General features: G+C 39.2%; 1 protein-coding gene across 1 annotated transcript in view; it reads left to right on the top strand.

The window, feature by feature from the left end:
* LOC102923244 (vomeronasal type-2 receptor 116-like) overlaps positions 1-24,946 on the top strand; it is a 53,209-nt gene that overhangs the window by 14,822 nt on the left and 13,441 nt on the right. The window contains exons 2-5 of the mRNA XM_076558716.1: positions 14,593-14,872; positions 15,251-16,057; positions 16,896-17,120; positions 17,899-18,022. Coding sequence (XP_076414831.1) covers positions 14,593-14,872; positions 15,251-16,057; positions 16,896-17,120; positions 17,899-18,022 — 1,436 coding nt within the window. The remainder of the gene's footprint in view (positions 1-14,592; positions 14,873-15,250; positions 16,058-16,895; positions 17,121-17,898; positions 18,023-24,946) is intronic.

Raw genomic sequence — 24,946 nt, 5'->3', positions numbered from 1 at the left:
CCCATTCCCATCTCCTCCAGGGCAAGGACTCCCCTGGGGATTCAGCTCAGCCTGGTAGATTCAGTTGAGGCAGGTCCAGTCCCCTCCCCGCTTCAGCCAGGCTGAGCAAAGTGTCCCTGCATAGGCCCCAGGCTCCAAACAGCCAGCTCATATACTAAGGACAGGTCCTGGTCCCACTGCCTGGGGATCTCCCAAACAATTCAAACTAATCAACTGTCTCACTTATCCAGAGGGCCTGATCCATTTGGGGGCTCCTCAGCTATTGGTTCATAGCTCATGTGTTTCCACTAGTTTGGCTATTTGTCCCTGTGCTTTTTCCAATCATGGTCTCAACAATCCCTCCTCTTTCTCACCAATGGGAGACCCCAGCTGGATCAAGAACAGAGAGAGAGAACAAGGAAAAAGAGACCATGATAAATGAAGACCCCATGGGAATAGGAAGAAGCAAAGTGCTAGAGAGGACCCCAGAAATCCACAAAGATACCTCCACAATAGACTACTGGCAATGATGGAGAGAAAGCCTGAACTGACCTACTTTGGTGATTGGAGGATTTTGTTTTTTACTTTAGAATTTTTCTAGCCACACCTTTTTATTATTAAATTTCTTTTTCCCTCTATTTAACATTTATTGATACTTTTGAGATGTCACATCTTGCATCCTGGTCCCACTTAACTCCCCATTACCTCTTACCTGCTGCTGGCCATGAAACCTCTCCAATGAAAGAAAACAAAATTTAAATCAAACCCAAGAATTAGAAGTACAAGAAGGAGGAGGAGGAGAAGGGGGAGGAGGAGGAAGGAGGAGGAGGAGGAGGAGGAGGAGGAGGAGGAGGAGGAGGAGAAGTTCTTCTTGAAGACACTGTAGTGTAGCCTCTTGAGTCACACAGTTTACCCTTTAATTTATTGATTTTTACTTGTAAGTGTTTGTTGCTATGAATCGTTACTCTGCTTCAAGGCCATTTGCTTCTACTATAGTATTCATAATAAGCTCTCTCTGACGTTCCATTTAGATGTTCTGTTGTTCTGTGTGGTGGAGATTCTGCAATATTGGATATGTAGGTTCCTCACTGCATGCACTCCAATAGTTTATAGATGCAGTGAAAGTTGGGGTGGACTAAGACATAGGTCTGATTCTGGAACTGGGTTGTAGCTAAACTGGTCATTCAAACAGCTTTCCCTGGTCTTCACAACATGGGTGAGCTCTCCATCACTGGCTTGGCTAGGTCATACAGTGCAGCATATATCAAGGAGTAGGGCCAGTTCTCCTGTTTTTGGTTCCTCAGACCTGGCTCACCAGCACTCACTCTACCAGGGTCAACTCTACTGTTTTGCCCAGGTAAAGCACAGCACCCTCTCTTCTGATTGCTATAGAGGGCATATGAGTGATGGGGGTGGGGTCAGATCTCCAGCTTTCATGTTCAGAAGCCTGGCACAACTGTGCCCATGACAACAGGACCATGTTTAGTGTGCTATCAAGTGGGGATGCATGACCCTCTCTCCTGTGTGCTGAAGCTGGTATGGAGCAGACATAGGTCTCACAGTCTCACAAACATTGGGCCACCTCTCTCACCTGTCACAGATGGGGAAGGGTGAGTAGGGGATGACATCTTTCATCTATGCTACCACATAGCAGACAAGGGGTTTGGGGTCAACTATTCTACTCTTACACCCTGTGGGTCAGCCCACCTGAATCCCTGACAATAGGTTCTGTGGGGAGCCATCCCACCCCCACTTTTTACCAGGGGACTTTTGAGCAGGAGCAGCATAAATATTAGATAGAAATCTATATCTATATCTATATCTATATCTATATCTATATCTATATCTATATCTATATCTATATCTATATATCTATGTCTATATCTATATCTATATCTATCTATCTATATATATCATCTATCTATCTATCTATCTATCTATCTATCTATCTATCTATCTATCTATCTATCCATCTATCTAGAGAGAGAGAAGAACCTCAGGAGGGTCTAGATCCCTATCCACCAGGCCAGAACTTTATTCAAAAGGGCTTTCTATAACAATTCCATGGGGTGGGGCAAAAGACCTGCCCCTTGCTAGATACAGCCAAGTGTAGACCTTTCTAAACAACTAGTACCCAGGCCCATGGCCCAAACATCCTCTTATTTTGTTCTGCTGGGTAAAGCTACTAGGAAACCTCAGTGGGCTCCAACAGGTTTCTCCTCTTAATATTTTATAACAGCTCCCAATTAAGAGCTCACATCAATCTCCTTAGCTTATCGGGGACTATGGGGGTCCAGCTCCTCGACAGTCCCCTCCCAAGGTCTGGGAAGAATCTACAACCAGCTGATAATTAATCTTTGATGAAAAGAAATGAATCTATGTACACGAAACTCCTTAGTTTATACACTTTATTATTCTGTGATAGTTCTCTCTCTACAGAGCTTCTATTCTGCTCTCATGTCTAGCTCCTTTCTTGCCTGATTTCTCTATATTTAGCTACTGTCCCTCTAGGTTCTATCTTAATTCCTTCATCTAGTTCTGTCCCTTCTAGGTTCTCATGTATCTAGTTCTTTCCCCTATCAGCTCCTCTCCCATCTCCTCTCTCATCTGGCTCTTCCTCATCTTGTTCTTCTCCATCTGGCTCTTCCTCATCTTCCATCTTGTTCCTCTAGTCCTCTCTTTTAGCCCTTCAATCTAGTTCTCCAACTCAGTTTGTTCCTCTCAAGTTCCTACCCATCTAGTTCTTCCATTCTCTTTTCTCTTCTCCCCTTTGTGCCCTGGAAGTTCCAGTATATAAAGGGAGGGTCCAAGCTAAATTGTGTAAAGCTATTACTTAATGTCCACCTCTGCTAGGAGGTGTCTCCTTGTGGAATTTACTGTAAGTCAGGAGACTTGTATGTGGGCTGTTATCGTTAGTCCTTGGAAGTTGGGTGCCCGCCTGGGCAGTGTCTCCTTGTGGAATTTAAGTCAGGAGACTTGCAGGTAGGCTGTTATCATTGTTATCCTCAGAAGTTGGGTGCCCATCTGGGTGGTGCTTCCTATAGTCCTTGAAAGTGGCTAAGGGAGATAATCTGATTCCAGAGAAAGCCTTTCCTGAGGCTGTTCTCCAAATACCTGGAATGTGTACGTCCAGAGAGTGATCGGTCTACACTGTTAGCCCTTCTTAGGGGAAAGTCAATTGGAAGAACTATGAAGGCACACATGATTTTCATAACAGAATACAGCTGATAAATAACAAGCCAAGTAACACCAAAAAACTCCTTGGGATTTGGCTTCCTCTGGAGGAATTCCCTGATCCCTCCAGGTAGTGACTTTGCCATAACCAGCTGAGTTCTTATGATATATTTCTACGGCCTGCAGCAATAGCTGTCACTCCTCCCAGTGGAGGAGTAGAGGATGATAAAGATGGAATATCCTTTTTGGAATTGGTCTAAGATGAATACAGCAGACTTAGCTGCACCAAGCCCTTTTTCAAAATAATATAATAATAGTAATAATAAAACCCTTAATGTAATCACATTAAACTTAAAGACTCCCTTAGCTTCATTATTAACATTATCAGGTTAAGATAATTCTAATTTAAATATTGCTATACATAATTACAATTCTCTGAAACTTAATCCAAATGTAAACTCTTAATAGAACCATTTGAATTTCTTGCTAACAAAAATAGGATAAACTTCTGATGTATTCACATCAAGCTTAAATATCCCTTAACTGCACCAAACTATTGTGAGTCAATACCAATAGGTTAATGTAATAATCTTAAATATTACTACACACAATTATAATTCCTACAAACCTACATTCAAGAAGAATTTCTTAATAGAACTATACAAAACATAACATTAACCCACTCAAGTAACCAGAAAATATTTTTAAATTAAATAAACTGAGGAATATTAACTCTCCCAATTCTTTATAATTTTTTAAACTAAATCTTGAGCTTAGTTAGAAAAAACCCAAACTTTCCTATTTAAACACTTCCATTTTTAACATAATACCAGTTCATGAATCAACAAGGTTGATACAGTCTATATGCATAACTAAATTCAAAATTGACCCATTGTAATGCAATCACTCCTGTTCAAACCACTTCTTAAGTCTGAAAAGTTAAAAGAAATTAAATTCTGCTATTAGTGTTCCAAATATGAAGAAACTTCTCATAACCAAAAGCTTGTTGCAGTTAACAATTTTAGTTCAAACAAGCATCTCTACAACTTTTGTTCTCAGTCTCAGAGGCATTTTCATTTACAACAGCATATTATGGCACTCTTTCCTGAGGAACTTTGCCTCAGGGCAGAAATATATTAGCTCCACGAGAGCTGGTTAGCATAAAGTCCTCTCAAAAGAGACTTTCTTACAACCAGCAAACAGAAACTATGTGGCTTTTGCTGTTAGCTCTGTTCAGTCTTTTGCAGCTTTTGCAGTCCCATTCTGTCTGTGTTTCCTGTAACTGGGTGTTCCCAGGACCCATGAGGCTAGTGCACTCTCAATTGCATCATGCCATATGGGCTTAAGTTTCCTCCAGCTTCTACAAGCTGAGCAGTGACTTTACTACAGTAACCCTGGCTCTTGGAGGAAACACAGCTGCTATGATCTGTGGCTTCCTTGGGTCCTATTACCTGCTTCATGGGAGGCCCTGTGCTCAGTACCACAGGTCCTAGAAACCTCCATATGCTGCCCTGTTGCATGGCCACATGTAGCCCCAGGTCATTTCCTTGATTCCAGTTACACCCTGATGCTGGCAGCTCAGGCTGCTTCTGTCTCAGCAGTTCCCATAGAGCCCCAGTCTGGCTCTTCAGCTGAGGCACATCTCTCACCATCAGAGCAACCTGGCTCCAGTGCATCTCAGCTGCTTGTCTTATACTGACACTGCTTCTCTGCCCCTGGCAGTAGTATGATCTCTGCAGTCACCACTGCTCATTGTTCACCTTTCTTGAGGTGAGGAAAGCCACTCTGTTCTCTAAGTCGCTGCCTGTTGTTCACCTTTCTCATGGCTTAGCATGTCTGCTCTACTCCTCACTGTGGCTTCCTCTTGGCAGAAAGCTTGCAGAACCTAGATGCTTTCACTGTCTCAGGCATCTGCCATCTGTACTGCATTGATGTCCCAAGGGTCTCAACTACCAATGCTTGTCCACTTCTATTTGTACTACCTCTAGCATTTGCCATTGTTGGTGGCTTCTGGAGCTTCTGGAGCTGCTCAGACTGCCAGGTTTGCAATCTGCTATGGACACTGCTTTCTGTGTCCCAGGTTCTGCTTGTACTCTGGGGAAAAAAAACTTACTGTACTCTAAATTTCTATCATACACAAGTCTTACTTAAGCCTACACAATATCCTTATGCCTAAAGTTTATTCTACCCTAATATATTTGAGCCTACATTTATCAAACTAAACTTACTTTACTATATATATTTACACTTCTTATTTAAACTTACATTCTATAGGACTACTTTATAAACCTTAACATCTAGAAGAGATCTCCGAACTATTATCACCTCACACATCTCTTAGAAAAGATTTCTTAGAAGCACTATTTACCAACCTTATTTTATGAGAAAATTATAAAACTATTAGAAAGACCCTCTTAATGGAACTAACTTAAACTGGACTCTCTTAGCAGAGCTTAGTAAACATCTATAAGAGACTTAACACCTAAAACAAGTTTCTTAACTACACTATTAACAAAACCAGAAGTACACAAATCATTTCTAAGGTTCAGATATTTTATTAAAGTTCAGAGTTTATAGTGAGCTTTGATATCATTATGAAAGTTCTTCTGACAGTTGGAAACAAGAGCCTAATTTGTCAATGGATCTCCCTCAACCCTTGAATTTAGTGAGTGCTGTTGACATGGAGTTGTAACACTTGTAACTAAAGGTCTAAAACACTCTCAGGACAATGTCACTTACACAAAGTTACCTTTCCTGTCGAGTTCTCTCAGATGTTCAGGAACCAACAGAGATGCACTCAGTGGTAATACTTTCTAACTGGAGGCTGTCCCTTTACCCAAGTTCATAAGAGCTCCCCTGAGTGCTTCAATTCAGACAAACACTGTTGGCGTCACTCAGTTGACACAGAAGCCTTGCCTTAGGATGAGGATAAAATTACCATATTGAGCTGTCATAAAGTACTTAGCAAAAACATCTTGTGCAGCTCTTAGACACTGTCTTAGAGAAGCTTGCATTGATTTGCCACTAGCACAAAGTGATGTGGCTCTGAGCTCCATTTCTGTTCAGCTTTTTATTGGAGCTGATATTCCTTTGTTCCATACTCATCACCAAACTCTCAGACAAGGATGTTCATGAAGTACATCCTTCAGTAGCTTACTCTGAGGAAGAAGTTTCATGACTTAGTATATTAGCTTCTGAATCCTTGATGTCAGTTCTCCTAGTATCTGTGATATACTCTATCCATGCATTATTTAACTCAGACTGTAGTTGTAGCTTTTCAACTTTTAGTAAGACAGCTGTATTATCTGGAGTTTAATCCCCATCTACAATGCAATTTTCTAGTGTGTGGACTTTTCTTTGTTTTATTAAAGTTTTCAAAGTGACTTCTTGACAAACAGTATTAGCACTTTAATTATCTCTTTAGATGGAATTTGTTCACGTGTTCTTAGTTCTCATGAGGTAAAATTAAGCTTTCCATCATTGATTTGAAAAGAAACTTCATTCTAAACTGAAAAAAATGAGTTTATAGACATTATTGCCATTTTGTGCTGAAATAAGTACATTTTCCATGGTGCCTTTCTCTGTATCATCATGCCATTACTACATTTTCCAAGCTACTTTTTCAAACTACATTTTCCATGTTGCTTTTAAAGTATGCTACTTCCCCTTTCTGTTTACAGGGTCTGTGAGGTTTGTGTTCACACTGAAATCAAGCTTCTGCTTTTTTATCAGGAGAAGTTTTTGTTTTCCCTAAACTCATATTAGGACAGGTGTACTTCCCTAATCAGGCCATTCATCTGATCCTGTCCCCCAGTGGGTAGCATCTGTCTGTCCGTTCACACTCAGATGGAGCTTATTGCCAGAGGCTAAGACCCTTCAGGGCTTCACTCCCTCTCCTCACTAGGTGAGTAAGGGAAAGTGAAGGCACTTGAAACAGCTTTTTCAGAAAGGTCCTTTCTCTGACAGAAAAGAGAGCTTTTCTCCTGGGCAGTTCTTTGCTTGTCCCCACTTGTCTCCTCCCCAGGCACACAGTCTCTGATTCCCCAGCAACCAAAGCTGCAGCTCAGCTTTACTGCTTCCTCTGCCTGCAATTTCCTGAGTGTTCCAGCTGCAGGAGAAGTTGTAGCTGCTTTTTTAGTAGCTTGTAGGGAAAGACCTTAGCAGAGAGGATTTGTCTAGTAACAAGAGATCTTTTTGTTTTTTCATAGAGCAAACCATAGGTTACTTCCTGCATTCTTTCAGGGGAGTCTAAATTTGCCCATTTAGAAAGAGAATTGGAGAAAGAAAGTTCTTAAAGGCTTTTAGTTTTTTAGAGAGGAATTGCTAAGTTTTCCCAAGAAAGCTTTCAGTTTTTGAGAGAGAAAGACTAAACAGTTTTCCTAGGAGTTCTGTTCTCTAAATTTTGGCTTCATGGCCAAGAGGACACTAATCCTGATGGTATGGTGTTGCCATACAGTGGCAGCATCTGCAGAGTGAAAAAATTTATTTCACTTGCCTTTGCCTGAGGGAAAATTATTTCCTCAGCTGCTTGGACTTAGCATTTTTGCTGTCCCCAGGACAAAGCTTCCACTGGAAGCTTTTTTCTGCATATTTTTTCTTTTCCTCCAGTTTTTCCAAGCTTGTGTGCCTAGCCTCATAGTTGAAAAATTAAGGACATAGTCCCTACATCTTGTTGCTTATCTTTATCCTAAATTTTCTTCCTAATATTCCTACTCAATCTTATTTTATATTATTTCTTACCCTATATTCCTATATCCTACTTTCCTAATTTTTATAGATAGAAGTTGAGAGAGAGAGAGAGAGAGAGAGAGAGATAGAGATAGAGATAGAGAGAGAGATAGAGAGAGAGAGAGAAAGAGAGAGAGAGAGACCTTGATAGAGAGAAATCTACTCTGCAGCCTCTTGGGGCATAATTTTAGTCCCGTTGTTTCTTTTTCTACTGAGGATAAAACTCCTTGCCTCTCTTTTCGTTATTCACTAAAAAACCATATAGGCCCAACTGCTTTCTGTCAGGGCCAAATCCTACTCTTGTTGTCTTTGTCTTTGTCCCTGTTCAATGGTGCCATCTATGGGGGGGCCATCCCACCCCCACTTTTCCCCAGTGTAGTACTTGGGTAGGAGCAGCAGGAAATATTCAACAGAAAATAGAAATATTTTGAGAGAGAGAGAGAGAGAGAGAGAGAGAGAGAGAGAGAGAGAATAGCCTAGGGAGGAACTGGATCTTTATCCACCTGGTCAGCACTTTATTCAAAAGGGCTTTTTATAATAATGCCAAGTTGAGGGGCAAAAGACCTCCCTCTTGTGAGATACAGCCAAGTGTAGACCCTTCCAAACACATGGTACTCAGGCCTGTGGTTCATTCATCCTCTAATGCAGTCCTGCTGGGTAAAGCCACTAGAAAACCTTAGTGGGGTCAAAGGGTCATGTCTATTGTGCTGGCCAGGTGAATAGCATGCCCATTGCTGAACATTGGGTCATAGTTCACAAGTGTGAGTCCAACTCTTCTCTGAGGAGTAGGACCAGCTCTCCCACTGCAGTATCTTGATAGGGGCAGGGCCAGATATCCCAGGTCCAGTGAAGTGTGCATATGGCTCTCTTTTAGCCCTCCGATTTTCACACATGTGGTTCCTATTACCCCCTGTGCTAACACTGGCCATGGACATAATCACAGATGCCAGTAGCAGAAGGATGGATGTAGATATTGTCCTTGGCATCATATCAGGACCAAATAACAGCATAGTTCCAGTAGCAACACTAACCACACAGGTAAGTATGGGTCTGCTATTGGCATGGCCTTTAGACACCAGCAAAGTCCCAGATTGCTGACCAGATACAATGTATCTGCAGGCTCTTTGATGAAAACAAGACCCATAGACCTTACCCCAGGCCCTGGCTGCTGCAGGGCCATGGTGTTAGACATATTCCTAGGCAACAGCCTGGGCCTAGATGTCTCCAAGTCCCCATGTGGCAGCATAAGCTTTCCAAATCACTACAGGCCTAGCAGAAGCATGGGATGGGGATACTGAGATGGTCTCAGGTGACTGACCAGAACCTTATCATCTACATGACCCTTAATTTTAACAGGAAACCTGGACATCAATTCAGACCTTGTTTGCTGTAGGGCCACTGATGCAGACATATTCATCAGTATCAGCCTTTGACTAAATGACATAATAGCCCCACATGAGAGCACAGGCCTCTCTGATCAGAATGTCCCTGGAAGTCACATGGCCTTTGAACACACAACTGGCCACAGGTTGGCACACAGACTCCTGCTATCCATATGTTCTCTGGTGGCAACATGGGCTAAGTGGTAGCTCAGACCCATAGCAGGGGCACAACCTTTGATAATATAAGGAGCTATTGATATCAACACAGACCCTGGATGCTTCAGGACCATGACATGGCCCTAGGCAGCAACCCTGACACAGATAACACAATGGCCCCAGGTCACAGTGCTGGTCACTCAACTGTGCATGGCCTCAGTGAAAGCACAGTCCTTGGACACCAACATGGTCACAGCTTGCAGCCTAGACCCTGGGCATATTTCTGGCCTTTGGTAACAACATGGGCCACTGGTCATCAACACAGATCTCAGCTTGGACCCAGACATGGTCCTCAGCAGCAGCCTAGGTCTGATTGTTACTGTGGTCCTAGGTAGCAGTGTGTGCACTCAGGGTGGCAAAGTCCCTGTAGCAATGTGGCTCTTAGAACTCATCATGGTTCCAGATGGTGGCAGGACCCCAGAACTCTGCAGGGGCCTCACTGGTAACAAGAGCTAAAGACATCAACCCAGGCCACTTAGATGCTTCTGGGCCTTGGGCCAAGACTTGCACCTTGGCAATAGCCCTGGTCTGGACATCATCTTGGACTTGAGTGGCAAGCAGACCTTTCATATCAGCCTGCTCCTCACCACAGTCAGTCCTTCAGATCTTCCTCATTCCCTATCCCATGAACCATTCTGCCTCTCTCTTTCTTCCTTTCCCCCACTCTGTATTCACTTATTATAATAGTCTGTTCATTCCTGGAGTGCTGCTGGTTGAGTCACACATAGCACATGTTTGAACCCTGCCTACATCAGCCACAAGGCATGATGCAGAGACCTGCTTTTCATCTCTTATATGCCTGGGCATAAAATTCATGGGCTTGGTATGATGGTGATCAACCTTTGGCCTTTGGTGCTAGGCAGGCTACTGGTAGTTGTGCCCTATTAGACCTGGAAGTCTGGGGGGAAGTTAACACTATTCTCTACCAGCTGAGTCCTGCAAATTGCTGAGAAGCTCCTCTTATTTTCTTCCTTCCCTAACTGATTAAGGTTTTGTTATAATCTTTTTATTTTTACTTTTACCCATTTTATTAAAAATAGATTCTTTTCTCCCATAAAATATCCTGATTACAGTTCCCCTCACATTATTTCTGCAAGTTCCTAGCACATCTAGTCCCATCTGAATCTACTACCTTTCTCTATTTCATTATAAAAGAACTGGCTTCTAAGAGATGACAACCAAACATAACAAAGTAAATATATATTAAGATAAAAGAAAACAACCACCACAAACAGTTGAACAAGATAAAACATAATCAAAAGCAAACACAAAACAAAACAACACATAAGGAAAAGAGCTCCAAGAAAAGGCACAAGAATTAGAGACCCACTCATTCACACACTTAGTAGTCCCATCCCCAAAGTAAATTGAAAGCAATTTAATATATATGCAGAGGACTGGTACAAACTTGTATGAGCCCAGGTGCTTGCTTCTTTAAGTTCATATGAGCTTTGTTCAGTTGATTTAGAGGGCTTTGTTGACCTTGTGTGCTCTATCCTCTTTGGCTCTGGCACTCTTTCCACATTCACTTCCAGGCAAGTTCTAAAACTCTGAAGGGAGGTGTTTGGTAGAGACATCCAATTTGAGCTACGGGTTCTAAGGTGTCTTACTATATCTGCATAATATCTGGCTGTAAGTCTCTGTATTTATTGTCATGTATGGTAGAAGGAAGCTTCTCTGATAATGTTTGAATAAGGCACTGATCAATGAATATAAGAGAATATCATGAGGAGGCATTTTATTGTTACTTGTTTTTAGACCAGTAGTCTTTGGTTTACCCCAGGTCTCTTGTGAATCTCTTCCCTGATTCTTTCTAATCACAGTTGGGTTGATATGGGTTCCTTCTGGTGGAATGGCCCCTAAGACAAAACAGAGATTGGTTGCTTACTCTAACAAGTTTTTTGCCAACATTGCCCCAGCATATTTTGCAGGCAGAAGAGATTGTAGGTCAAATGTTATGTGGCTGAGTTGATGTTTAAGTTTCTTTTTGGTAGCCTTCAGGGTGCTTTTCCATGCCAAAGGCACTATAATGTAGGTGCAAAGGTTCTGTGGAGGCATCAGCTTGACCTCTGCATATTTAATGCATTGTGTAGGTGTTGTCTTCAGCAATGAAGCTTTGCTGTACAGTTTGCAGGAACATACTATTGTCTTGCCAATAGTATGCGCTGTTGAGAATTTCTATGGAACCTCTCTGACCACCAACAAAATAGGATGAAACCCGGTTCAGGTACTAGAAGCATTATTTGGTGACTAGAGTTGCCAGTGGGAATCTATCTCCTTCATGAGTAAGAGACTTCATTATCACCACTTTCACATATTTTAGGAAATTCACACTGCAATTGATTTCATTGTCAATGTTTAAATGCCCCCAAATGTTACATGTCTCTCCTCACATTTCCTTCTCCATCCCAATTTCTCTTACTTTCCCCCCACATTATCCTCCAGTTGTCATCAACCATGTCCAGTCCTCCCATAATATTTATTCTATTTTCCCCTCCCAATCTGCATGTTTCCCCTTGGTCTTTCTATTCCTAATCTCTCTGGGTCTACAGATTGTATCTGGGTTAGCATTTATTTAGCAGATAATATCCACATATAAATGAGCAAAGACCATATTTATCTTTCTAGGTTTATATTTTTTTACTCAGGGTAATTTTTTTCTGTTTAATCCACTTCCCTGAAAATTTCATGATGTCATTTTTTAACAGCTGAGTAATACTTCATTGTGTAAATGTACCACACATTTTCTTTATCCATTTTTTTTTTCACTGAGGGACATGTAGGTTGTTTACACTTTCTGGCAAATAAGAATAGAGCAGGAATGAATATGGTTGAGCAAGTGTCATGGTGGTAGGATGAAACATCGTTTAGGTATATGTCCAAAAGTGGAATAGCTGGATGGATATTCATGTACAATGATTCCCTTCTTAATGAAGAACAACTACAGTGATTTCTACAGTGGCTGTATAAGTGTACACTCCTATCAGCAATGGATGAGTGCTAACCTTATAATCTATCCTCACCAGGGGGAAATGTCACTTGTGTTATTGGTCTTAGGCATCATGACAGATACAAAATTGAATCTCAGTGAAGTTTTGATTTGCATTTTCCTGATGGCTAAGGATGTTGAACATTTCTTTCAGAACTGATCAGCTGTTTGTGACTATTCTTTTGAGAATTTGCTGTTTAGATCTGTACTCCACTTTTTAATTGGTGTATTTGGTTTGTTGATGTCTAATTTTTTCAGTTCCTTATATATTTTGGAAATCAGATATTTATACATTTGGAAATCAGTTCTTTATATGTTTTGTCAGATGTGGAGTTGTTGAAGACCTTTTCTTATTTTGTAGGCTGCCACTGATGATGTCCTTTGTCTTACAGAAGCTTTTCAGTTTCATGAGGTCTTATTTATTGTCATTCTTAGAGCTTGTGCTATTAGTATGCTCTTCAGAAAGTAGACAACTGTGTCAATGTAGTCAGGGCTCTTTCCAATTTTCTCTTCTGTCAGGTTCATTGTAACTGGTTTTATATTGAAGGCTTTGATCTACTTGGACATGAGTTTGTGCAGAGTTATAGATATGGATTTATTTGCATTCTTCTATATGTGGGCATTCAGTTTTGTTAGCACCATTTGTTGAAGACTTTTTTCTTAGTATAAATTTCATTTCTTTGTTAAAAATAAGGCGTCTGTAAGTTTTTGGATTTATCTCTAGATCTTCAATTTGATCCCATTTATTAACCTCTCTGTTTTTAATGCCCTGGATCCCCTGTGGTTTTTATTACTATAGCTATGTAGTAGAGCTTGACATTGGAGATGATAATACCTCTGGAAGATGTGTCATTGTACAGAATAGTTTTGTCTATTCTGTTCTTTTTGTTTTTTGATTTCTTGCTTTTCCATATGAAGTTGAGTATTGTTTTTTCAAGATCTGTAAAGAATTGTGTTGACTGCCAGGCGATGGTGGTGCACGCCTTTAATCCCAGCACTCAGGAGGCAGAGGCAGACAGATGTCTGTGAATTCAAGACCAGCCTGGTCTACATAGCGAGTTCCAGGAAAGGCACAAAGCTACACAGAGAAACCCTGTCTTGAAAAACCAACAACAACAAAAGAATTGTCTTGGAGTTTGATGGGGATTGCAATTTAATTTATATATGGTTTTTAGTAAGATTGCCATTTTTACTATATTAATTCTACCGATCCATGAACAGGGGAGATCTTTCCATATTCTGGTATCTTTATCAATTTCTTTCTTCAAAGACTTGAAAATTTTGTCTTATGTGAGTTTGCATGGTTAGAGTTACACCAAGGTATTTTTAATTAATTTTAGCTGTTGTGAAGGGTTTTTTCTCCTGATTACATTCTCAGTCCATTAATCATTCATATATAATAAGGATAGTGTTTTTTTAGTTAATTTTGTAGCCAGCCAATTCACTAAAGGTATTTATCTGTTTTAGGAGTTCCCTGATAGAATTTTGAGTGTCACTTATGTACACTATAATAACATCTACAAATATCAGTAGTTTGACTTCTTTCTTATATATTTATATTTCCTTGCTGTCCTTAAGTTCCTAGTACCAGTGTGGCCAAAACAGAGCAGGAGTCTTCTATGGGGGGTTGCGGGCCAGCATCTATTGTATGATTTCTGAAGTACCCAATATAGTCAAGATGCTTTTATAGATGATTGAAAATTTTCATTAATAAAATCTGTTAAACTTCAATACTTCTATAATTATCATTTAACAATTAAAGGATAAAGTAGCATTCTGCAGATACATGGATTTTTTTCAAGTTTCTCTAGATTGACAATCCCCCAAATCTTATAGCAGACTGAAAGTCTTTGGCTGTGTTCTAGTTCATGAATGGTATTCTGGGATCACACAAGCTCTTTACAGATTTTCACAAAGAAAAAAATTCTTGTATCAGAATGATTTATTTGGATGAATTCTGAAAATGCTTTAAACTTTAAAGATCTCTTTTTTCTCTGTCTCTATAAGAGGATATATAGAATTAATACAGAAATATAGAGAGGGCAGAGAAAAAGGTTTGAGTCAATTGGTTTGAAAATTTAATATATATAATATCCTCCTTGATGCTCATCTGTCCTTTTTTAGAATACCAACTTGGAAATATGAGTTTTTTCTGGTATTGTTTTTTGCTACTGATGAGATCAACAGGAACCCTTACCTTTTACCCAACATGTCTTTGAAATTTTCATTTGTTGTTGGCTTCTGTTTTGGTACATTGGAAAAAATGGATGAACTATATTTATTACAAAACAACACATCAAGAATTCTTAATTATGACTGTGGAATATCTGTATGTGATGTAGGACTTACAGGGCCATCATGGACTACATCTTTGAAACTGATGACTTATGACAGGCAACCAAAGGTAAGGCTGTGTGGTAAAAGGAGAGGTACCAGCTTGTCTATACTAATCCCAAGTCCTTATAGAGAATGAATCAGAAACATGGGTTTGTGTGTATGTGCTGCTCTACATATTCTAAAGGCTTAAGGAATCACATATTGGCATGTCACCAACATTTCTTTGTATTACAAAAATTAAAGAATTGGAGAAACATGCAAAATTTTGTTAAACATTCAGATTTGTCAGAAATATTCTAGAATACAAAAGGACTAATACATTTATATGGTAATCTTACAGTCCTTTGTAGAAGTTCTGGAAGGTGAGTAACACAATTCATATATAACAATGAATGTCCTGCCAAAAATATTCCTCATATTGCTTCCTCTGTTCTTCATCCTTCAGATTTTCTTTGGACCATATCATCCTATCCTGAGTGACAATATACAGTTTCCCTATGTCTGCCAGATAGCACAAAAAGATACATGTTTGCCCAAGGCCATGGTCTCTTTGATGCTTTATTTTACATGGACTTGGGTAGGGCTGGTTGTCTCAGATGATGACCAGGGAATTCAGTTTCTCTCAGACTTGAGAGAAGAGATGCAAAGAAAAGGAGTCTGTTTAGCTTTTGTGAATGTGGTCCCAGAAAACATGCAGTTATACATGACAATGGCTGGAATATATGAAAAACAAATCATGACATCATCAGCAAAGGTTGTTATCATTTATGGTGAGATGAACTCTAACCTTGAAGTCAGTTTTAGAAGATGGGAATATTTAGGTATACACAGAATTTGGGTCACCACCTCAAGATGGGATGTCACCACAAGTAAGAGAAATTTCAGCCTTGACCCTTTCTATGGGACTGTCACTTTTGCACATCACCATGATAAGGTTTCTAAATTTTCGAACTTTATGCAAACAATGAACACTTCCAAATATCCAATAGACATTTCTCAGATGAGAACAAAGTGGAATTATTTTAATTGTTCAATCTGTAAGACCAACTACAGCTCAATGAATCACTGCTCATTCAACACTACATTGGAATGGTTTTCACAACACAAATTTGACATGGTCCTGAGTGAAGAAGGTTACAATTTATACAATGCTGTGTATGCTGTTGCCCACACCTACCATGAAATCATTTTTCAACAAGTAGACTCTCAGCATATAGCCAAAACCCAAGGAATATTCTATGACTTTCATCAGGTAAATTATCTTACTTTCCATCATGCTTAATTCATGATATTTTTAAATGATTGTTTTCTCAATACAAAGATTTCTATTACTCCGAAGTTCCTAATTTTAATCTTTCATATGGATGAATAGACTTCATGTGATTAACATTCAATGGATGACAATATTTTATATGAAGACAAGTTATTTTTTTGAGAATGTATACCATATTTTCAAAAATGATTTTAATATTAGAAATAGTAATGGAAAATTTTATCATAAAAACTTCAGTGACAACTAGAAGAGAATTTCTATCTCAATAAACAAAATATGTGTTGATCAATGTCAAATAATTATTAATATGAAGTTTCAATTAAGTATATTAACAAAGAGTGATGACCGCATATTATTCATTTTATTTTATATCATATATGTATACTGTATTTACATGACATGCACTCCTACTCTCCCTTTCAACAACTTCCAGGCATCTCAATCCTTAATTTAATGACTTTTCTCTTTTTAAAAATAATTTTTGCTATGAACACACACACACACACACAGACACATACTCACATATGTAAAAGCATCCATTTTGACAGTTTTCATATAAATAATAAATGTTCTGAACTCTTTCATTATTTTACTCATTATTTATTTGGTAAGCACATCTTCTGACCTTTTTCACCATGAAAAAATGATATGAAGAATAACAAATATTAGTTACCTATGAGATATTTTGTATTTCAGTAGATAGGATATCTTCAACACAGTTGTCTCTTCTGGAAGACATTGAAATTTTGGGTTCATTCACAATATCATTTTGCATTACTGGGCGGGTATATGTATTCTAATGATGCATCTCACTTAGATGGCTTCTTTGCTGAGGAATAGAGTATTTATTAACCCTGTCGGGGAGCTGGTGAATATGAATCTGAGAGAAAAACTGTGTGCAGAGTATGACATTTACAACATTTGGAATTTCCCACATGGCTTTGGATTAAAGGTGAAAATAGGAAGTTATTCTTCCTATTTCCCACAAAGCCAACAACTACAGATTTCTGAAGACATAGAGTCATCCATTGGAGAAACACCGGTGTGTACACCATAATTTTCATACTTTTAAGTACATCTGTGTTATAAAAATTTGTACAATGGGAATGATGGGTTGGATGTTTAAAACAATCGCTGCTCTTGGGAAGGGCCAAAGCTCAGTTCACTAAGCACCTGTTTTTGATGGCTCACCACTTCCTTTAAATCCAGGTGTTGGGGATACAATCCTTTTGGCTTCCATGGATGCCTAGGGTTATATTCCAATTAACCTTATACCAAAGAAACATATATACAAAATAAAAATAAAAATATTAAATTATTAAAATTTGCAACTGGGTATAAACCATGAACTTTTGTGATTCTGTGCAAACATCTTTATAGCCTAATGAAGGATATCATGTTATTGTTTCCAAAACATTTTTCTTTATCCTAAACTTTTAACTTAAAAAATTTAAGTCAATGAAAGTCTCCTACAACATGCTTTGTTTTCTTCATTCCATTACTCTTCATTGTTCCATCCTGCTTTCCCTCCCACCAAAGTCAGTATCCTTGATTTTGAGTTTTAAACTTATCAAGAGCAATGCATGCCTCCTAAGTATTCCTATTAGATCATTCCAACTTAGGAAAAAACAGTTTCTCATCTCTACAGCCAATACTTTATACATAGAATATTACACCATGTACTAAATATTGTATGGCCTTCAATTTCATTGCAGATTCATAGAAAATGCTCAGATACCCGAATTTGATAAATAATGCATGATAATAGAAGAATATTTGTAACCTGTGTCTGTTACCAACTAAAATTTCATTTCCCTAAGGTTCCCACTTCTACATGCAGTGTGAAATGCACTCCTGGATTCAGAAAATTTCATCAGGAACAAACAGCAGACTGCTGCTTTGATTGTGCCTGGTGCCCAGAGAATGAGATTTCCAATGAGACAGGTATGTGTTAGTATGCAGAAGAAGGTGCTGAAATGGAATATATTCTATTTTTAAAACTAAAAAGTGCCTATAAGGAAACTGAGGACATAAAATATGTAATTTAATTAGATGATTTTACAGACATCAAGCATATTATGAAACCTGGAATGAACATACTCTGTCTTCCTTATACCACATATCTTTCTTACACTTTGATGGTTACAAATTTTTAAATTTTCCAAAGAATGTTTGATGAGAAACAAAAACATTTTGTAATTAATTCTTTAAGAAAGATTTTATTGCTATCCATATGCCTAATCTTCCTTAACCCGTTGTACAAATTGAATTTATAACAAGATTAGTCAGTCCACAATCTTGCCCACCAGGAACGTAGATTGTCCTAGGCAAAGACCTCAGACTCTTGTTGTTCAAAGAAACATTTTTTAAGATCTTGAGGAATAGCTTACAGAATGAAGTATTTATTGTGAAATGATTTGGTCAATAGTGCAGAACACAAGAATACACTCAAACTTGTGTTAGTGTTCTTCAGCAATCACATCCTACCAAGATATAAGGGATGGATTCAGAATATGCATAATTTTGTGTGTCATCTAGGTTGTAATGTGTAGTTGGGAACAAAAGGAGACTACTACAAGAGAGGTAAGTAAAGAAAAACACCAATGATTGTCTTCTAAATTACAAATACATATAGAGATGCATGTGTGCTTACACTGACATGCAAAAATCACTCACATATAAAGTCATGGACACACATTTAGGCATACTGTATACACATAAGAACATTTTAAATTTAAATATATTTTAGTTGAAAGTTAATTACATCCCCCTCATTTCTCCCTGCAGCATCAGCATTAGCCTCACTTGAAACACTTTTATATGCCGCGTTCATTCCCAAGTTAATAGGAAAAGGAGTAGAAAGGTAGAATAAATCCAAATAGACTATATTAATGTATGAATTTTAAATATAGTGTTGAAAAATCTGTATTTTTATGTTGTGACATATTCAAAATTGATGTGTATTGTGGTTTTACATTTTGCTTCTAATACACAGGTAAGTAGTGACAAGAACAAATCTAAATGTGAATTGATAGAAGTCCATAAACAGGTATTATAGGAATGAAAATTTGTGAAAAAAGTAAATGTCTTTTTTTTCTAAATCTTTATGTTAATTATTGATGTGATGTTCTGAAACTGAATGGCATTTTAGTGCATGAGAAGAAGAGCTTTTTTTAGTGGAAATATTGCTTTATGTAAACAGTATGCACGTGAGTGAATTGTACTTCCTTGATTCTATATGCAGATACAGACTAAGGGCACAAGCAAAATGTACACAGTATTGTATCAGCTGGCTTTGCAATCTAGACATGCTATCTTAGTCAGTGTTCTATTGCTATGAAGAGACACCACAAACATGACAATTCTTTTTGAAGAAAGCACTTAATTGGGGCTCATTTATACGATCAGAGGTACTATTGTAATAATAATGAGCCCAGCAGCACACAGGCAGGTATATTTCTGGAAAAGTGGCTGAGTGTTCTCTATCCAGATCCTCAGGTAGAAGGAAGAGAGAAGCTGTGGTGCTGCTTGTGCTTTTGAGGACTTAAACCACATCACCAATGACAAACTTCTTTCAACAAGTCCACATGTACTCCAACAAACCATGTCTCTCCCTAGAAAACAAACATATCAGCCTATGGGGATCATTCTCACTGAAACCACCACATACTAGTCCCTGACTCCATAAGCTTGCAAGTACATAATAATGTAAAATGCATTTAGCCCAACTTCAAAAGGCCTCATACTCGATCACAGCCTCAGAACTGTTTAAATGCCCAAAGATTAAAGTGTTTTCTGAGACTCCTGGCAGTCTCTTACCTTTAAGCTATTGTAAGAATTAAAATTAAAAAGCAGATCAAATATTTCCAGCATACACAGAATATGTGCTGCCATTTCAAAAGGGAGGTAAAAAAGCAAAATGAAGACATATGGACCCAAAGAAAGACCAAAATTCAACAGTGCAAACCTCAAATTCTGCATTTCTATATCTGATGTTAAAAGCACTGTTCAGATCTCCAACTCCTTTCTGCTTTGTTGTCTGCAACAAAGTTCTCTGCTTTGGGCTAGTTCAACATTTTGTCTGCAGATATCCGATGATTCTGGTATCTCCAACATCTTGGGATCTCCAGTGAAATCTGGGTTTTACTTTCACAGCTTCACTCGATGATATCTTTTGGCCTTCATGCAGGGACACATCAGACATCTGTCCTTGTGGCTTTACATAGCCATAAAGGAATATTCTACAACCCTTTTATTTTACACTTTACTCCAAGCCAGAACCATGTGGCCAAATCTTCCAAGGTTTTCTGCTTGCTAGGGTTGGAACTGGGCCCTCTTATTCAAATACATTTTCACCAGTTTTGTCTTTTTGATTATTTCTTTCACTGAGATATTATGTACTTCATTTCTCAAGTTGGAATCGTATCTCAGTGGGTTCTTGCCCTGAGTTTGCCACTCCCTTTATTCCATTTAGCATCAGGCTTTTATTTAAACCTTTTTATCTCTTTAAGCTCTGGAATTAGCTCCATTTCACTTTCTGGTGTTCCTTTTCTTCTTAAACCATTTGTTTTGTATTTTTCTATGCTTACCTTACTGCTTTTCATTATAGATTGGCATAAGAGTAGCCACTAATAACCATATAAAGATGTCAACACTAGGCTATCTTAAAATTTCCTCAATTCCCTTAATCCAAAACTCTTAAATTTAGCATCAGGCATATATTTTTGACCAGGACAAAAATCAAACATAACCTTAGTTAAAATATTAAAATAATAGTCTTTAAGCTTTTTACTAAATTTCTTCCCTTCTGAAATTGCTTGAGCTGGGTCCAAGAGTTCAAATATCCCTCAGGACTATCTTATATGCTCCAGCTAGTTTGCTCCATTAAGCCTCACTTAAAACATTCAGTTGCTTTCCTATTCCACAGTTATGAAGTCTACATTCTGGCATCTAGGTCACATGAGATATCCTGTGTCACATGGCCAAGTCTGTCACAGAGATACCCTATTCCCTAGTATGTTTTACTATATGTTATATTGATGTGAAGACACACCATAACCATGCCAATACTTATAAAATAAAGCATTTAGTTGGGGCTTGTTTGCAGTTTCAGAGGTTTAGTCCATCACCATAATGTCAGGGAACATGATAGCACAGACACAGGCATGTTTCTTGAGAAGTAGCTGAATGTTATACATCCAGATACTCAGGAACATGAAGACATAGACACTGATGTTGACTTGATCTTTTGAAAAACCAAAGCCCATCCTCAATGGCCACCAAGGCCACACCTGCTCCTATGGTGATACTTTATTTGTGCTCTAATAAGTAAAGCTTGCACAGAGATCAGTGGAAAAAGCCAGCCACTGCATTAAACATAGAGGTTAGGCAGTGGTAACGCATGTCTTTAATCCTACCATTCAGGAGGCTGAGATTCCTCTGAATCTCTGTGAGTTCAAGGCCACACTGAGAACAGAGCCAAGCATGGTGGCACACACCTTTAATCCCAGTGCTAGTAAACTATAGAGGTCTGGAGGTCTATATAGACAGACAGGTAGTGATAGAGCTGGGAAGAAAGAGGAAGTGATGCAGCTGAGTGGAGAGAGGAAGTAGGATGGCAAAACACAGAAAAGTGTATAGGTGTGAGTATACAGGTAGTAGCTCTCTCTAGCAGCTGAATTGGTAAGGTTAGGTTGGCTGTGTCTTGGCCAATTCCTTTGATCTTTCACCACAACATCTGGCTCTGGGATATTTATTAATAAGACCATTTAAGGTACATCTTTTTTTTATTTATTTTACAACACCATTCAGTTCAACATAATAGCCACAGATTCCCCTGTTCTCCCCCTCTCGCCCCCCCTCCCCCCAGCCCACCCCCCATTCCCACCTCCTACAGATCAAGGTCTCCCCCGAGGACCGGGATCGACCTGGTAGACTCAGTCCAGTCAGGTCCAGTCCCCCCCTCCCAGACCGAGCCAAGCGTCCCTGCATAAGTCCCAGGATTCAAACAGCTAACTCATGCAACGAGCCCAGGACCCGGCATCAATGCTCAGCTGCCTCCCAAACAGATCAAGCCAAATGACTGTCTCACCCATTCAGGGGGCCTGATCCAGTTGGGGGCCCCTCAGCCTTTGGTTCATAGATCCTGTGCTTCCATTCATTTGGTTATTTGTCCCTGTGTTTTATCCAACCTTGGCTTCAACAGTTCTCGCTCATATAAACCCTCTTCTTTCTCACTAATTAGACTCCCAGTGCTCCACCAGGGGCCCAGCCGTGGATGTCTGCATCCAGATTCCTCAGTCCTTGGATGTGGTTTATGGCACAACTATCAGGGTGTTTGACCATCCCATCACCAGAGTAGGTCAGTTCCTGCTGTCTCTCGACCATTGACAGCAGTCTTTTGCGGGGGTATCTTTGTGGATCTCCGTGGGCCTCCCTAGCTCTCTTCTTCCTCCCCTTCTCATGTGGTCTTCATTTACCATGGTCTCCTATTCCTTGTTCTCCCTCTCTTTTCTTGATCCAGTTAGGATCTCCCACTCTCTTTCTCTCTACCGTCGCCCTTCATTGTTCCCACTCATGACCAGGCTGTTCATGTAGATCTCATCCATTTCTCCGTGTCTTTTTTGGAGTCCCGTTTTCCAGGTAGCCTCACTGGTGATGTGAGTAGCAGTCCAGTCATCTTTGTTCCACATCTAGCATCTTCCTATGAGTGAGCACATACCATATTTGTCTTTCTGAGTCTGGGTTACCTCACTCAGGATGATTTTTTTCTAGATTGATCTATTTGCCTACAAACCGTATGATGTCATTGTTTTTCTCTGCTGAGTAGTATTCCATTGTGTATATGTGCCACAATTTATTTATCCATTCTTCAGTTGAAGGGCATCTAGGTTGTTTCCAGGTTTTGGCTATTGCAAACAATGCTGATATGAACTCAGCTGAGCAAGTGCTCTTGTGGTATGATTGAGCATTTCTTGGGTATGTGCCCAGGAGTGGTATAGCTGGATCTTGGGGGAGATTGATTCCCAATTTTTTAAGAAAGTGCCATATTGATTTCCAAAGTGGTTGTACAAGCTTGCATTCCCACCAGCAGTGGAGGAGAGTTCCCCTAGTTCCACATCCTCTCCAACATAAAGTGTCTTCAGTGTTTTTTATCTTAGCCACTCTGACAGGCATAAGGTGGTATCTCAGAGTTGTTTTGATTTGCATTTCCCTGATGATTAGGGATGTTGAGCAATTCCTTAAATGTCTTTCAGCCATTTGGGTTTCCTCTGTTGAGAATTCTCTGTTTAGTTCTAAAGCCCATTTCTCAATTGGACTGTTGGTCGTTTTGATGTCTAATTTCTTGAGTTTCTTATATATTCTGGATATCAGTCCTCTGTCACATATGGGGTTGGTGAAGATCTTTTCCCATTCTGTAGGGTGTCCCTTTGCCTTGTTGACCATATTCTTTGCTGTACAAAAGCTTCTCAGTTTCAAGAGGTCCCATTGATTGATTGTTTGTCTCAGTGTCTGTGCTACTGGTGTTATATTTAGGAAGTGGTCTCCTATGCCAATGCATTCAAGACTACTTCCTACTTTCTCTTCTAGCAGGTTCAGAGTAGCTGGATTCATGTTGAGGTCTTTGATCCATTTGGACTTAAGTTTTGTGCACGGTGACAGATATGGATCTATTTGCAGCCTTCTACACATTGATATCCAGTTATTCCAGCACCATTTGTTGAAGATGCTTTCTTTTTTCCATTGTACACTTTTGGCTTCTTTGTCAAAAATTATATGTCCATATGTGTGTGGGTTAATGTCAGGGTCTTCAATTCGATTCCATTGGTCCACATGTCGGTTTTTATGCCAATACCAAGCTGTTTCTATACTGTAACTCTATAGTAGAGCTTGAAGTCAGGGATTGTGATGCCTCCAGAAGTTGTTTAATTGTACAGGTTTCTTTTAGCTATCCTGGGTTTTTTGTTTTTCCATATGAAGTTGAGTATTATTCTTTCCAGGTCTGTGAAGAATTGTGTTGGTATTTTGATGGGGATTGCATTGAATCTGTAAATTGCTTTTGGTAAGATTGCCATTTTTACTATGTTAACCCTGCCTATCCATGAGCATGGGAGATCTTTCCATTTTCTGACATCTTCTTCAATTTCTTTTTTCAGGGACTTAAAGTTCTTGTCATATAGGTCCTTCACTTGCTTGGTTAGTGTTACCCCAAGGTATTTTATGTCATTTTTGGCTATTGTAAAGGGTGATGTATCTCTAATTGCCTTCTCAGCTTCTTTGTCCATTGTATATAGGAGGACTACTGATTTTTTTGAGTTGATCTTGTATCCTGCTATGTTGCTGAAGGTGTTTATAAGCTTTATCAATTCCTGGTTGGAATCTTTGGGGTCACTCAAGTATACTATCATGTCATCTGCAAATAGGGAAAGCTTGACTTCTTCCTTTCCAATTTGAATCCCCTTAATCTCCTTATGTTGTCTTATTGCTCTGGCTACAACTTCAAGTACTATATTGAATAAGAATGGGGAGAGTGGACAGCCTTGCCTCGTTCCTGATTTTAGTGGAATTGCTTTGAGTTTCTCTCCATTTAATTTGATGTTGGCTGTTGGTTTGCTATATATTGCCTTCATTATGTTTAGGTATGTTCCCTGTATTCCCGATTGCTCTAAGACTTTTATCATGAAGGGGTGTTGGATTTTGTCAAATGCCTTTTCTGCTTCTAGTGAGATAATCATGTGGTTTTTTCTTTGAGTTTGTTTATATGGTGTATTACATTGATGGACTTTCGTATGTTGAACCACCCTTGCATCACTGGGAAGAAGCCTACTTGATCATGGTGGATAATTGTTCTGATGTGTTCTTGGAGTC

The sequence above is a fragment of the Peromyscus maniculatus genome, chromosome 22 (genome assembly GCF_049852395.1).
Source record: "Peromyscus maniculatus bairdii isolate BWxNUB_F1_BW_parent chromosome 22, HU_Pman_BW_mat_3.1, whole genome shotgun sequence".
Taxonomy (NCBI): domain Eukaryota; kingdom Metazoa; phylum Chordata; class Mammalia; order Rodentia; family Cricetidae; genus Peromyscus; species Peromyscus maniculatus.
This window is presented reverse-complemented; position numbering and strand designations above follow the sequence as displayed.